This window comes from Gymnogyps californianus, chromosome 14, assembly GCF_018139145.2.
Source record: "Gymnogyps californianus isolate 813 chromosome 14, ASM1813914v2, whole genome shotgun sequence".
Lineage (NCBI taxonomy): Eukaryota > Metazoa > Chordata > Aves > Accipitriformes > Cathartidae > Gymnogyps > Gymnogyps californianus.
Window position 1 is genome coordinate 10,433,771 of NC_059484.1, and position 13,626 is coordinate 10,447,396.

At 48.5% G+C, this 13,626-nt stretch overlaps 1 protein-coding gene across 1 annotated transcript; it reads right to left on the minus strand.

Annotated features, from left to right (window-relative positions):
• Nucleotides 1-1,040: 1,040 nt before the first annotated feature.
• On the minus strand, nucleotides 1,041-12,805 carry STC2 (stanniocalcin 2). The gene is made up of 4 exons (XM_050905534.1): nucleotides 12,621-12,805; nucleotides 10,287-10,429; nucleotides 7,534-7,745; nucleotides 1,041-3,870 (listed from the first exon to the last, which is right to left on the minus strand). The coding sequence occupies exons 1-4, from the start codon at nucleotides 12,769-12,771 to the stop codon at nucleotides 3,477-3,479; spliced, it is 900 nt and encodes a 299-aa protein (XP_050761491.1). The 5' UTR covers nucleotides 12,772-12,805; the 3' UTR covers nucleotides 1,041-3,476.
• Between the last annotated feature and the right edge of the window lie 821 nt (nucleotides 12,806-13,626).

Consider the following 13,626-nt stretch of genomic DNA (forward strand, 5'->3'; position numbering starts at 1 on the left):
GGGCTGGCTCTGTCCCCGTGTCCTGCCCCAGCCCGGGCACTTCTGCCGCTGCCCGGCTGGCACAGGGATGGGCTCTGGCAGGACAGGCAGACCGATTACCTCTGCCCCCCTCAGCTGAAGCTGCTGGCCCAGCTTCAGAGGGCTTTTCTTACCCCTTATCGCAGCAACTGAAATTCCAGCTAAACAAAACCCAGCCACAGACTTACTCAAAACATTTATTAGTGTTTAAGGAAAATAATAGTGTGAAAGGTACAGAGCTTTGTCTAAAGCCATATGCATTTTCATTTTTACAAGCTTATTTGGCTGCAAATTCTACATGAGATAAAACTAGTATGTTTTTCTCCCAGAGATTTGGAATTAAGGACAGTTTGTCTTTTTTTTTTTTTTTCTTTTTTTCCTTTTAGTTCAGCACTTTAAGTTAGGACAGCATTTTCCAGGGTTTACTGCTATCTTTTTCCAGTAGGCATTTTGCTTCTCCCAGGATTTTCATTCCAGAACAAGACTCATTCCAGATGCAAAGCGTAAAGGAAACATTCATACCTTGGCTTTTAAGCTAAACCTCCTTCATGAACAGCAAGTTCATAAGGAATGTTAATTAAAGCATCATACAGTATCTAAATGGACAATTTTTTTCTTTTTTATAAAGAATTAAGGCTATGTAGATGTCACAATAAAATAATCTCAGGTAAAACGCACCCTATTTGTTAGATATGAAAGAAGGTTTAACAATAAATAAATGATTTATGCTGTCAATAACATTATGGAACTGTATAAAACTATATTTATGCAGCTTTAAACATAAAAAAAACCCATACTAGTGGCATGAATATATACAACACAGGTCATGACATACGTTTAAATTATCATAGCCAGCAGTGTTCTTTTTTAAATGGAGACACTATAATAAATAGAAATGTTAAATATTTACAATAATAGCATATGTGGAATCAGTAGATGAACACATAAAATCTTCACACACAGAGGAAAAAAAAGTTATGCCTTATACAAAAATCCCTCCCACCCACAGCTTGCCCTCCCCCCGCCAAATTTTCATTGACTAAACAAGGGGAATATACAATTTCCCCCACCGAACAAATGAATACAAATAAAACTGTATGCATGCTGAGGTGATATGTTGACTGAGACATTCAAGAATGTAAATCTATATGTTTGGTTCCCACTGATGAATCAGACCTCTAATGAGAGAGCGATCTTATTTTAGTTCAATGCAAGAACATTATGTTGGTAGCGAGTTGTTGTTTCTGTTTCGCGTTTGTTTTCTTTTTTTTTTCCTTTTTTTTTTTTTTTTGCTAAAACGCTTGGATTGTCTTTTTGGTTTGAGCTTGTTCTTCATGGCAGCTATATGCCACCAAGGGGGAGAGGACGCTCGCAGGAAACCCATGGAGGCACGCTATAAACCTTCTTATGGTGCCACCAGCAGCCACTTCGTTTTTGGAGCAGAGAAGTTGGCCATCAGAGGCAGGCCCAAACCAACCTTGGCAAGCTCCTCCGTGGGAGAGCCTGGGTGCCCCATCTGTGGGACAGCTTCACTACAACCCAACGGGGCAGCCGGCACTCCCACTGCCAGGAACTCCGCTCCTCAGGCCAGCATGGTCTTTGCCGCTACAGTACCTGGCCCAATCCCACCTCTTCCCAATTCAGTCGAATGAAAATTTTGTCACAGAACTTAGCTAAAATCAGGCAGGATCAAGGTCATGTCTTTAAACAAAGACCTGGTGATCACAGAGACACACCTTTTTAACGGAACGGTCCTCTCTGGCTTCCTACATGGCTTCTATTAAAAGCAATGCCTATAACTTCTGCGGGTGGATACATGCATTAAACCCTGAATATAGCTATTAGGAGCTGTGTTCACTTAGCAGTAACTAAAATCTGAGTTGGAAATTGTAGCCAAATTCCAACACCCTCTACTGTTTATACAGCTCCTTCCCACCATGTGACAAGACGTACGTTAGTTCACTGGGTACGTTCTGTCTCTACTGAACTGCCGTCCTGCCCCCACAGCGTTCCTCCCAAACTTTCTAAATGAGAAGGCTCAAATCCCTGGTGTGATTCCCACTTTCTAAGAAAACTCACTTTTTCTCTAGAGGAAGCTGAAGAGCTCACCCTTCTGTCCCCATGGATGCTGTAACCTCCATTTCCAGTACAATATCTGGGGATATAGGATTGCAGATCTGCAACCTGAGAATTACAATTGCATAGGGGGTACGAGAGATGTGTCCAAACACCTCGTTCACACTTAAAACTGCTTAGAGACAATAAGCTCTTGACACTCTTCATCTTTAGTAACTCATTCTGCAGAGATTGGTGGTCATTATCTGCATGACAATTGGAAAAACCCAAGTGAACCCCCTCTCCTTATCTTTGGCATTTGAATAAACCACAGCTGATAGGCAGGTTAGCGTGGGGCTCCACATCCCAGCAAACCACACCATGCTACTGCTAAGGAGAGAGAGATTTCTGATGGGCTTTCAAGGCAGCTCTACAGAAGAACTAAGTATATGGGGTCCTTTGCTGTCTGAGCTTACGCCCATCCCTTAATCTTGGGCTGTTCATGGGGGTGGAGGACCTGTATCACTGAGTGGGCAGGTGTAAGCAGAGAATATGCACAGGGTTTTTAGAGGTCCATGAGCATACTCTTGGGGGGTCCTCCATATTGTGCAAGTCTCTTAACAGTCACATTGCCTTGTCTGGAAGCCGACTACTTGCCTTTGATATGCTGGAGTGACTGGATTAGCAAATGTCGAGTTACGCAGTGGTTAAAAAACAAACAGGGGGCACTTAAAACTAGGCAGCATCACCCGGATGGGAACAATGGCTCAGAAGTTAGTTAAGAGAAAGCGGTGGAGTTCCAGACCGCACGGTTCCTGTGTGAGAGATGGGGTAGCTATTTCATTAGAGAGTGTCACATAGAGAGCCTTGAGCTCTTGCGTTCTCAGCCACAGGCAGAAACCAAATCCCCCTGGAATTCAGCCATCTGCTGTAAGGCTGCGCCCTAAACCTTCAGAGGTGCTAAGCCACAAGCGGCCACATGCAATCTGGCAGAGCCCTCTTGGAACCTTCTCCCCAGCCAAGGGGATCAAGGAGGGAAAAAAAAAAAAAAACCAACAAAAAAACCAAACCCCCAAAACAACCCAACAACCCCCAAACAAGATCCTAAATTTCAGCTGATGTCCGTTTCATAAAAAAGGGGAAAAGAATTTAGTCGGCGACATTTTGCCACGTTTGGTGGCTGCTCAAGTGTTGAGTTTGCTGGATAAATAACCCATTGCCACTGCTCTCCCTTTGCTACTATATACACTGTTGCTGAGGTCCATATATATCTTGCAATGCCCTGTGCTTGACCTCTGAATGGGAAATGCTTTGGAATGTCCATAGACAGGAAGATGGGACTCAACGGAGGAGGTTTCCAGTGGAGGGGGAGGATGGGGGGAACGGGGAGTTGGTGCCTTTTTTCACCTCCGGATGTCAGAGAAGTCGGACAGTTCGTCTGCCCGGTCCATGATCCCATGTGCCCCTTTGGGACCGTGGCCCCCAGCTTTCACCCGGGCATGGGTGTTCAAGTGGCCCTTAGTACCTCTCTCTCCCTTAGATGCTCGCGAGCTCTCCCTGTGGTCGGAGTCGGAGTGGGCCAGCATGTCCCCGCGGCCAGCAGCAGCTTTGCTGGCTTCACCCGGCTTCTTCTCAGGACCCAGGATGGCATCACTGTGCACAGCTGAGGTGCAGAAGCTCAGGATGGAGCAGAGACTTCCCCAGTTCTGTTCGCACTGGGCCTGGACGCTTCTTGTTATTGCCTTTTTCACCTCCTCGCCACAGGTGAGCAGGATATTCACTAGGTCAACATATGGCCTAGAGGTAAAGGAAATAGTGAGAGGAGAGTCAAAGAAAAAAAAAAATATAAGGGTTATCTATCAGTGAACGAGTGTAATGGCCTCTCTGCCTTACCCTCCCTTGTGCCCAAGCACAGTTCAGTAGCATTAGTCCCCTGCTACCCACTGCCTCGGCAGCCTTGTAGAGCAATTCTGCACCATATGTTTATTATGCAATATATTATATTCTAATCGGCCGTATCGCTGTAAGAAATGCACACGATGGCATCCTGTCAAATGAAGCTTCGCTCAAGTGCTGGATCTGCCTTGATTGCTCCCCCACCGGAGATGCTCTGGGAGAACTATAATGTCCACCAGAGGAATATATGATGTCTACATGCTTGGCAAATGGGGCTGTCAAATGGAAGAACTACGATCTCACACCTTCTGCCTCTATCTTTTTCCATGCCCCTTCATCTTTATTAGTCAGGATACACGACAAAGGAAACCTGCTCATGTCCAGAACCATCAACTTCATCGAACAGCTTGCTACCTCCAGGTGAACAGCTGGTACAGAGCATACACCGATCACCAGTCTGCAAGAGGGAGACATTTCCTCACCTCTGCAAAGAGCAATAGATATACAACTAGAGGTTCTCTGGCTTTTCTCATCATCTTTAGCTTTCCCTGAAGCACCAGCTGTTGATCTCCACCACAAGGAAGATCCTATCTGGACTCAGGATCCAACTGCACAGAGCTCAGCCACGTGGAAATCCACTTTGGTGGCACTGTTTCTTCCCATACCAAGTTTTTTTTTCTTCATTTCCTTACGGAGTTGAGTACAGCTTTCAGTATATACCTTTTCCCAGCCAAACAAGGGCTCCAAATGAGCCATGGCCAAATACCGTTTCTGCTTCCCACCCGTCCCTCTGTGGCCCCACAGCACAACGCAGCCCACGCGCAGGCACTTCGGCTTCCTCAGCCACGGGTCACTGAGTGCTGCGATTTTAAAATAGCTGCGGTCACAAGTTTTGTGGGTCAATATTGATGTTGTCTATTGACACAACCGCTCAGCTGCTAGCAGGCCCAGAAGGACGTGCTTAGAAGTCTTCCGCAGTGGGAACCATCCACAGTGCAAGTGGAGAACCGCCTGGGTCAGCAGTCGTGGTTGTATGGGGTGGTGGGGGTGCACCTTCTGGGCACACTGTCCACCAGCTCTGGTGGCTGTGGACAAGTCTAAATCTCTTCCCATGAACTAAGTCAGAAGAGACGAGGAAAACCAACAGATTATGATCAGTGTCTGACACTACCCTGATTTTACTTTGCTTAACTGCTTAAACTCATTTTGAATGACTAATCTTGGAGAGCCACCTATTCCCCTATCTCAAAATATTTCCCATGTTTGGATTGTTTCTGCCGTTTAAAAAAAGTTACTTGGAATGCAGCAGCAACCGATCTGCCAGGGCCTGTCACCACTTCCACCATAGCAAATCGGCCTGACCCCCACCCCACCACAGCTGACTCAGGAGGAGACTTCGCCGCCCCGATCGCGTTCCTCAACACCCATCGGGAGAAAACAGTCAGAATAAAAGAGTCAGAGAACAAGTCTGAGAGCTGCCACTTGCTTCTCTGCTCTTAGTTTTTGTTTTAAACGTACAATAGAAGATGAGAGAGAACAGAGTGCATCGCATACAAAGTGATCCAGCAGAAGGAAGAAAAAAAATAAAATAAAGAGAGCAATCAGTTGTTGAAATTGGGCATAACCTTTACAAAAAAATCTTTGGAAGAAAAAGGTTGCTGGTATGACTAAAAAGTGGCTCAGCTGCCAAATATTTCAGGTATTCAGAGTCTGCCAGAGCCCTGCGGATTAATACTGGCCCATTTCTCCTTCACTGTTTTATTTTCTCCATTTCAGCTGGCCTGACCATAGTACCTGAACTGAGCACAAGGCTGCAAGTCAGCAGACGTGATTTTATTTCCAGCTCTGCCACACTTGCCTATTGATCTTGAACAAGTTCCTTAGTTCAAAAGCTTCAGAGATGGCCTCTAAATTTAGGGGAGGGGAGGAGGCTGGCTGGCTTCTATTTGGGGAGTCCTGCATAGAAAAGCTAAGCTCCAACTCTGTGAGATGCTGAAAATGAAGTGCAGGAAGCTCTAAATGAGATCGTGCAAATTATAGGTGTTCAGCTGAATGATTCGTCTCTTCTCAAACTGAGAACCCCCCAGTTAAGCTCCCCAGAAACAAGCAGCTGCCTTTGAGTATTCCTGCTTTAGCCTGTTTGTAAAACAAGGATAACTTACTTCTCTTTGGACAGGCCTTTAACTTTCACAGTTCTTCTCATCTCCAAATGATGGGGGGGGTTAACTGGTACCAAGTACCCAATTTATAGCATACTAACCCAGCCTGGGCAGTGCCCACAGAGGGGTGCTGCTGTGCAGGACAGAGCCCCGCTTCCCCTCTCCCCCAGGCAGCGGGATGCTGCCCTTTGCCCTGGGCACAGCCAGCAGCCCTGGCAAGGCCAAGATCTGCCACCAGCCATGCCTTTGATCCCAGCCTCAGGAATGTCCATGGAAAGGGCCTTGCTTTCAGGCCACCATGTTCAGCTCGTACAAGCCACAGCAAATGATTCTGCATTTGAGAGTAAACTGGCATCAAAGTGTCTCTCTGCAACTGCAGCTTAAGTATTAGGGGGGTGATTTTCAACAGAAAGTAAGGGAATCAGGGCACGGCTCCTTTGGAGACCAATGAAAATGCAAGGCTAAAAGTCCAGAACAAATGATTCTATTAAAAAAAAAAGTATGTGTCATGATTGCTGGGATTTGGGGTTTCTGTGCTAATATCCGCTAGGGATAAGAAGGCATAGAGGTGTGGTAGGAAGATGCTCTAAGGTTAAACCTGCTGCCAGGCTGTGGCTCAGCCTTCTTGTTTGGGAGTGAGATGTTCACCTGCAAGAAAAACAGGCTCCAATTTTTGCATCTGTGCACAAAGAGTTTGTGCAAACAGCTTGTGCCTGGTTTGTTGCTGTCATGTAGCAGCTTTGATCAATTCCAAATAGGATTCGTGCCTGCCATTCCTCAGAGGGCAGCTGTGTTCCCAGTCAGAGGGATGAACTCCTCAAAATCTGACTTGTGCCTTCATTTTGTACACCTCCATGTTTTATTAAAAAGCATCTGAGATTAATAAGGAATAAGATGAATGGGAGATTACCTGGGGGACTGCAGCTCTTTCAGGGACAATTAACTACAAGACATTTGAAAGTATGTATTTAAAGAAGAAATTATCATCTTACTGACAACTTTGCATAGACCTTCTTCCCCCTTCTCCTCTAGCTGTCATCTTTAACAAGATACTGGGGTCAGGAATGGTGCCTTTGAGCTCAAAAAGCACAGAGACATTGTGAGATGCCTCTGGAAACAGCAGAGACCAACACTGTATTTGCTAAAGGACCAAAGAGACAGCCAGATCCAACTTCAACCCATTTCATCTCCTTCCACAGTCACATCTAGCCCTTTGTAAACAAACTAGTCTTCAAGGGCCCCTGTGAAGAAAGCATTACCTTGGTCTGGTACATGGGAAAACAAGACATGCTTAAGGCCAGAAGGAGGTGAAACAGCTCTTGGGCAGATGCACAGCCCATTGGCACCGTCGTGCTCCTGGAAGGAGCTCCCACGCCCCTGACTGCACTAGCATGGAGGCACTTACTCATGCTGCAGCAGGTCTTTGAAGTGAATCATCTCCACAATGACCTGGACGTTCTCCTTGGCAGCGGAGCAGAGGTCATGCTTCAGGTAGCACTCCCGCTGTAACTGGAACACCATCTCTTTAATGGCAGGGCACTTACGGCTGATGCAGCTGAATTTATGCCTCAAGGCATGAGCCTTACACTTCAGAGCGTCTTTAATGAAGGATTTTCCCTGAGAAGAAAAGAAACGGAGTAGGTCTGTATTTTTGTCCATTAAGCACAGCAGCTGATTTATGCCCAGCTAGCTGCTCCTCTCTAGGACAATGTCAAGGGTTATTAGATTGCTAAGGGTATCACTTAATGGCATTTCCCCCTCTTCTCTTTGTTTCTCTGCCCTTAAAGACCATGCCAAGTCACCCGACTTTGCTATCCCAGTGGAGCTGAACACACAGGGCTTCCTCACTGGTATTTTGAGGTTTCCTCTGCCCCAACAGCTGAATGCCCAACAAGGGAAAGGGCAAAAGTAAGCACCTTGAAATAATTCAATGCTCAAGTTACTGGCTTCGTTTGCTTCTGGTGTCGCAGCACAGCAGGTTCACACAAAGGAGAGGGCATCCTACTGTGGCTGAGGTCCCCAGGACCACAAGCAGATACCTAATTTGCAGTTACTGAATGGGTTTTTTTAAATTTTAAAATTAGTTTGCAAACTCACAGACATGTATGCACTGTCTATAAGCACCTGCCCCGTTCCCCGGCTGTCAGTGTTTTCTCTATTAACACTTCCTCAGAGAGGGACTCAAATCAGCACTAATAATAATCCTACAGTGTCTCGATGTCTGTTTGCTGCAAGAAATTGTAAGTGAGTGAGATAAAAAAAAAAAAAAAATCAAGAAACTAAAAAAGTTGCAGGAAAGCTGCCTTAGCAGCATCTCTTTAACCACTGTTTGTCATTCTTTCAATTGCTTAGTGAGCATCAAAACCATCCCTTCCTTTTCTCTTTGCTATCTGATACTATAGTTGCCATACACGGTGCATGTGTCACAGTCCTGACAGCTCTGCTCAGACTCCCTTTACTTGGCTGAGCAATAGGTGTGTGGAAGCCTCCTGCACTGCCCCCATCTCTTCATTAGCTTCAGATTATATTACACAAATGCTTCATGAAGACCAAATTCTTGTTATCTTTTATCCAAAGAGTACATTAGCACAGCTCCACTGACATTAACTAAGATTCACCCAGACCTGCAAGCAGATGTCGTCCCCAAATTATTTCAAGCCAGAAACGTTTCTTGCTGATCAAAGAACTGCTTCAGTCATCATCCGTTTCTGTTCCCTGTACCAAAGGCACTTACTTGCCCTTCCCTTCAGTAACAAACATGCACAGCACAGTAGACAAATAAGGATAAAACCAAAATTCTTACATAAACCAAACCTGACATAAATTCTCAGGTTTCAGAGAGGGAAGGAGAACAGAAAGGAGAGAACGGAAGATGGCCAATGTTAGTCTCGTCATTTAACGCAGCCTGAAATAACTGCAGATAATACAGAGACGAGCCATGAAAAGCCATGTCATAGCAGAGGCTAAAGTCACTTCCATATTAAATAAAGCTCCAGGGGTTTAACGCTTCTGCACTGCAATGGAGACAGCCTGGATGTGAAACAGGCTGTATTTGATCAGCAGTATCTGGGGATCCTGGGGGATAGGCATCAAGGAAGAGACACTCAGCCTTCGTAGGCACATTTCCCTCCCCTCCCAACAGGGCTTACTACTTTGGTCAACTTTGTTCACTGACAGAATATTGTGCAAAAATAAATGAGCGTTTTCTGGAAGCCACTTGGAAATTAAGTTGAAGGTTTTCAGATACCCACAGAAGAAACAATTCCCGTTTTAATGGCTAGCCAGACCCTTCGTACATCCTTGAGAATTTGAGCCTAAAACTCCAGCACTTCAAAAGCGTTTCCTACTGGGTGGTCCCACCATCCCTCATGGAACAGGCTGAATCCTGAAGGCAGCTCTACTTTATACCATGCTTTTAACAGTGCCATGTAGCTGGTGCTTTTAGTCAAGTTATACTGTAAACTGCATGGTCAAGCTAAATGCCGCTGGCCCGTTGTAATGTTCTCTTCCCTCCACACTGAAATGGGAGAGTAGGTTTACAAGACATAATAACAGGATGTCTCAATGATGCATAAATGGTCTGGGGAGAAAATGAAGGAGACAAACTTAATACCGCATACCATCTAAGTAATGTATTTTAATGTCAGTGCTTGAAACAAAGACTTATTTGAATACAGCAGCTTTAGGAGGTTGCCTGTACTGGTTGTGTGCAACCTTGAGAACCAACTTTAATAACTGCACATTGAGAAATACTTCGATATGTCTAAGTGAATTGGGTGGCCAAGTTGTGTTTCAGAATCAGCTTTGAAGAAACATGGTGTAGAAGCTTAAGCTGCTTAGTGTTTCTGAAAACCACGTTCAGCTATGTTAGTGTTCTGATTTAGTTATCCTGGGTATAGGAGGAAGAAGTGATCACAGGGAGCTGTAGCTAGAGACAGCCTGTCTCCTGGGACAGGCTGCACACTGCTGCTCTATTATTGTTCTGGGGTCTTGATTCGGGACCCTTCGACAGGAAAATTCTTAGTGAAGCTAGCCATGTGCAAAAGTAGATTTGCCCTGTAATGGTAACTTTTTTTGCAAAGATGTGTTAAGGAACTAAAATACATGCCAAGTGTGTATTAGAAGCAAGCAGATACGTAGGACATTTCACCATGTTACCTGGGCATCAAATTTTCCAGCGTTGTGCAGGAACGTCATGCAGATCTCGTGTAAGCCTCGGATCTCGCAAGAATTGTTTTCAAAGCATTCAAACACTCCACATCCCACATCGCCAGCATTAACCAGGCAGTGCTGAATTTCAGCTAAAATGAGCATTGATTACAGTTAATTTGAAGAACTGTTCATAGAAGCTGGTGGTGGGTAGGGGTGGGGAGGGAAAGAGTTATTTTGCTAACATCATCAGTTCAAAAGAAAAAACACATGACAACAGTTACTGTACCCACAGCATGCCCACTTTTTGCAGAAATTAGGCCAAAACTTGAGCGTATTATGTTATGAAAGTGATATCCAAGAAGTAAATGCCAAATCCACTATGCTTACGTCAAGCTATTTCACTTGAGAACTGTCTAATGCTTTTGCATTCCTCAGGAGCAAAGGACGGGCATGATTTTTGCTGTCTGACTTGTACAAAGTCCCCCATCAAATTCAAGTGCCAAAATGAGAAGCCCAGGACCCAGCCAGCTAAAATTTCTCATTTCTGGTACTTTGAGCTAGTTTCTGGCTATTTAGCACAATGTTTTTTTACAGACCACTGGGTTTCCCCTGTTGTGATGTCTACGAAGTTAATGGCAAAACTCCCACTGATAAATAAAGTCCTTTGCACTGAGTGTTGCATAAAGCTGCAATTATGTCTTCACCTATGCAGAAATCAATTGAAAAAATATATATTTATATATGTAGTACATAAAATAGATCTACTGGACCTAGCCATTACATATATGTTTATTCTGCCCTTTCAAATGTTACGTAATACCGTAAAAAAATGCTGTCTAATACTCACTTACCAAAAAAACCCCAAAAATCTAATTCTTAACAAGACAGCTTCTGGTCCTTTAAAAAAAAAAAATGGATGTAGTAGTACTGCCAGAGGGAAGGTGGTTGCTGAAAAAGCCTGGGGATAAAGTTAAACAGGGGCAGCTTTTAGACCAGAACTGAGGATGCTAAGAATTCCTGTACTCTGTGCCCTAGTGGTACCTTTAATTAAAGCTCGCCCTTGGGAGCCAGCCTAATCCCCCTCCGAACCGCAGCATGTTTCAGGCATCCCCAGCCTCCCCCTTTGCCATGCGGTCCATTTGCAAGTCTTTACAGCAACTTTTGGTCTAATTTCAACCCCGCTGCAAGGCAGAGAGAGGAGCCGGGGGTGTAAATGCGGAGTCTGACGGAGTTCACATCGACACCCCCCACCCCCCCACCCCCCAGCTCAAAACCAAATCACTACCGCTGCCTTTCCCCCCCTCCCCACTTCTACCTGCCCCGAAGTGCATCTGGGGGTGGGACACGGGAACCCCGGGGTCGGCTCCTGGGATTGTCTCAGCCACACGCGAAAAGCTGCGCAAACACACACGCATCGGGGTGGGGGGGGGGGGGGGGGGAATGGAGCTCTTTGTGGAGCGCTGCAGAGCGCGGAGCTGGGCTTTTTTGGGGCCGGGAGCTCAGCTGTAGTGCTTGTGTTGGCATCCGGATGCAAACCCTTTGCCGGATCACATGTCCTGGCTCCAGCGTGCTGAGAACTGCACAGTGCCGTGATTCACATGTGGCAGTCCCTAATGGGCATTCGTGCATTCCTGCTCGTGTGTGTTTAAACACGTCTCGCAGCACTGAGAGTGTTAAAAAAAAAAAAAAAAGGGAAAAAAGAGAAGGGGGGGAGAGGGGGGGAAGGGAAGCGTCTGGATCCCGCGCTCTCTCTTTGCACGGCTGGGAAGCGATCCAGCGAAGTGCACGCCTCAGCTCTCTCTTTCTAGGCAGATAATACCCGGGGGAGGGAGCGCAGGGGGCGGGAGAGGAGGAGAGAAACCCCCGGTCCGCTGCATCGTTGCACGACTCCCATGGAGGAGGCAAAGCACCCGTCATTTCCAGCCGCTTCCCCTTCCCTCCCGTCCCCTCTCCACCCCTCGACCCGGTTTCAAACGCTGCGCCGAGAAACTTTCTCCTCCCCAGCCCAGCATCTCCGCTGGGCTCCCGCCGCCCCCGGCCCCGCTCCCCGCCGGCACGGGGCCGCTCGGCACCGACTTTGTGCCCGGCGCGGCTGCAGCGGCGCTTCGCCCGGAGTGCCGCCGCGGCTGTTGCAAGGGCAACACGTGCTTGGCAAAGCCGGGCTTTAAAGGTAATTAGGAGCGAGCTCTTATTTCCTCTGATGATTTATGCCTGACAGTCGGACGCCGAAATAAAACACCTGTCATAACTCAACGCGGCTATTTCCCCGGCGCTCCAGGAGCGGCGAGGCGAGGGGGACACGCCACCTTTGCACCCCCCCCCCCCTCCGCCCCGCCGTACCTGTGTTCTGCAGGGACAGGCGCCCCTTCTGCTGCGGGGTCCTGTCCTGCGGCCCCTCCGGCGGGTGGGTAGCCTCAGTGCCCGCCGCCGCCCGGGCGCTGGCGAGCAGCAGGGCCAGGGCCAGCAGCTTGCCGCGGAGCTCCGCGCACATGGTTGCGCCTTCCCCCCGCCGCCGCCGCCGCCGCCGCCGCCGCGTCCTCCCCCGCGGGGTGCCGCACCCGGGCCCAGCGCGCTCCTCGCCGCGGCCCCGCGAACCGCATGTGCCCGGCGCGGCGGCGAGCGCGGAGTGGCGGCGGCGGCGCCGGAGGGTGCCTCAAATATCCCCGCCGAGCCCCGGTGTCACTCGCATGAGGGAGCCGAGCAGGTGTCGCTCCGCGCCGCGGCCAATGGCAGCCGCCGCCCCGCTCCGACCGCCCGCCGGGGGCCGGCCCTGCCCCGCCGGCAGGTTGCAGCCTCCCGCCTCCCCCGGTTCCCCCCCCCCGCGCCGCGCCGCGGGGGCTGGGCGTGCGGGGGGCAGCGGGCAGGGACTGCACCCCCGGCGGCGGCGAGAGGGGGTGCGAAGGTGCCTCCCCCTGGCGGTATGGGGGGGGGGGGGGGGCAGGGAAAAAAGAAAAAAAAAAGTGAAAAAGCGGGATTTTGACAAGCGCGCTGCTTGGGAGGGAGGGAGGCACCACCGAGCGGCCGGTCCCCCCGCAGGCGCGGGGCCGGGGCCGGGGCGGCAACTTCGGGCCGCTCCAGACGCCGCCGCTGCCCTTGCGCGGGGCAGCGCGGAGAGCAGCGGGGGTGCCCGTGCCCGCAGCCGGCTGCCCGCGCCGGCCGTCCTGCACCACTGACGCCTCATTGCAAGACTTGATTTAAAAGGAAAAAAAAAAAAAAAATCCCTCTCCGAAGCAGCTATTACACGGACTTTCTTGGAAATCCTCCATTCTCCCCTCCTTTTTTTTCCCCCTGGGATCTTGTACCCTGCGAGCTCCGAGGGGATTTGGGACAAATCCATCACCTGGGG

Bases quoted from the DNA above. Each gene is read 5' to 3' on its own strand.
- STC2 (XM_050905534.1), bottom strand. From the start codon at position 12,771: ATGTGCGCGGAGCTCCGCGGCAAGCTGCTGGCCCTGGCCCTGCTGCTC. The intron at 10,430-12,620 runs GTACGGCGGGGC...TGCTCATTTTAG, and splicing joins CCTGTCCCTGCAGAACACAG to CTGAAATTCAGCACTGCCTG. The intron at 3,871-7,533 runs GTAAGTGCCTCC...CTTTACCTCTAG, and splicing joins AAAGACCTGCTGCAGCATGA to GCCATATGTTGACCTAGTGA.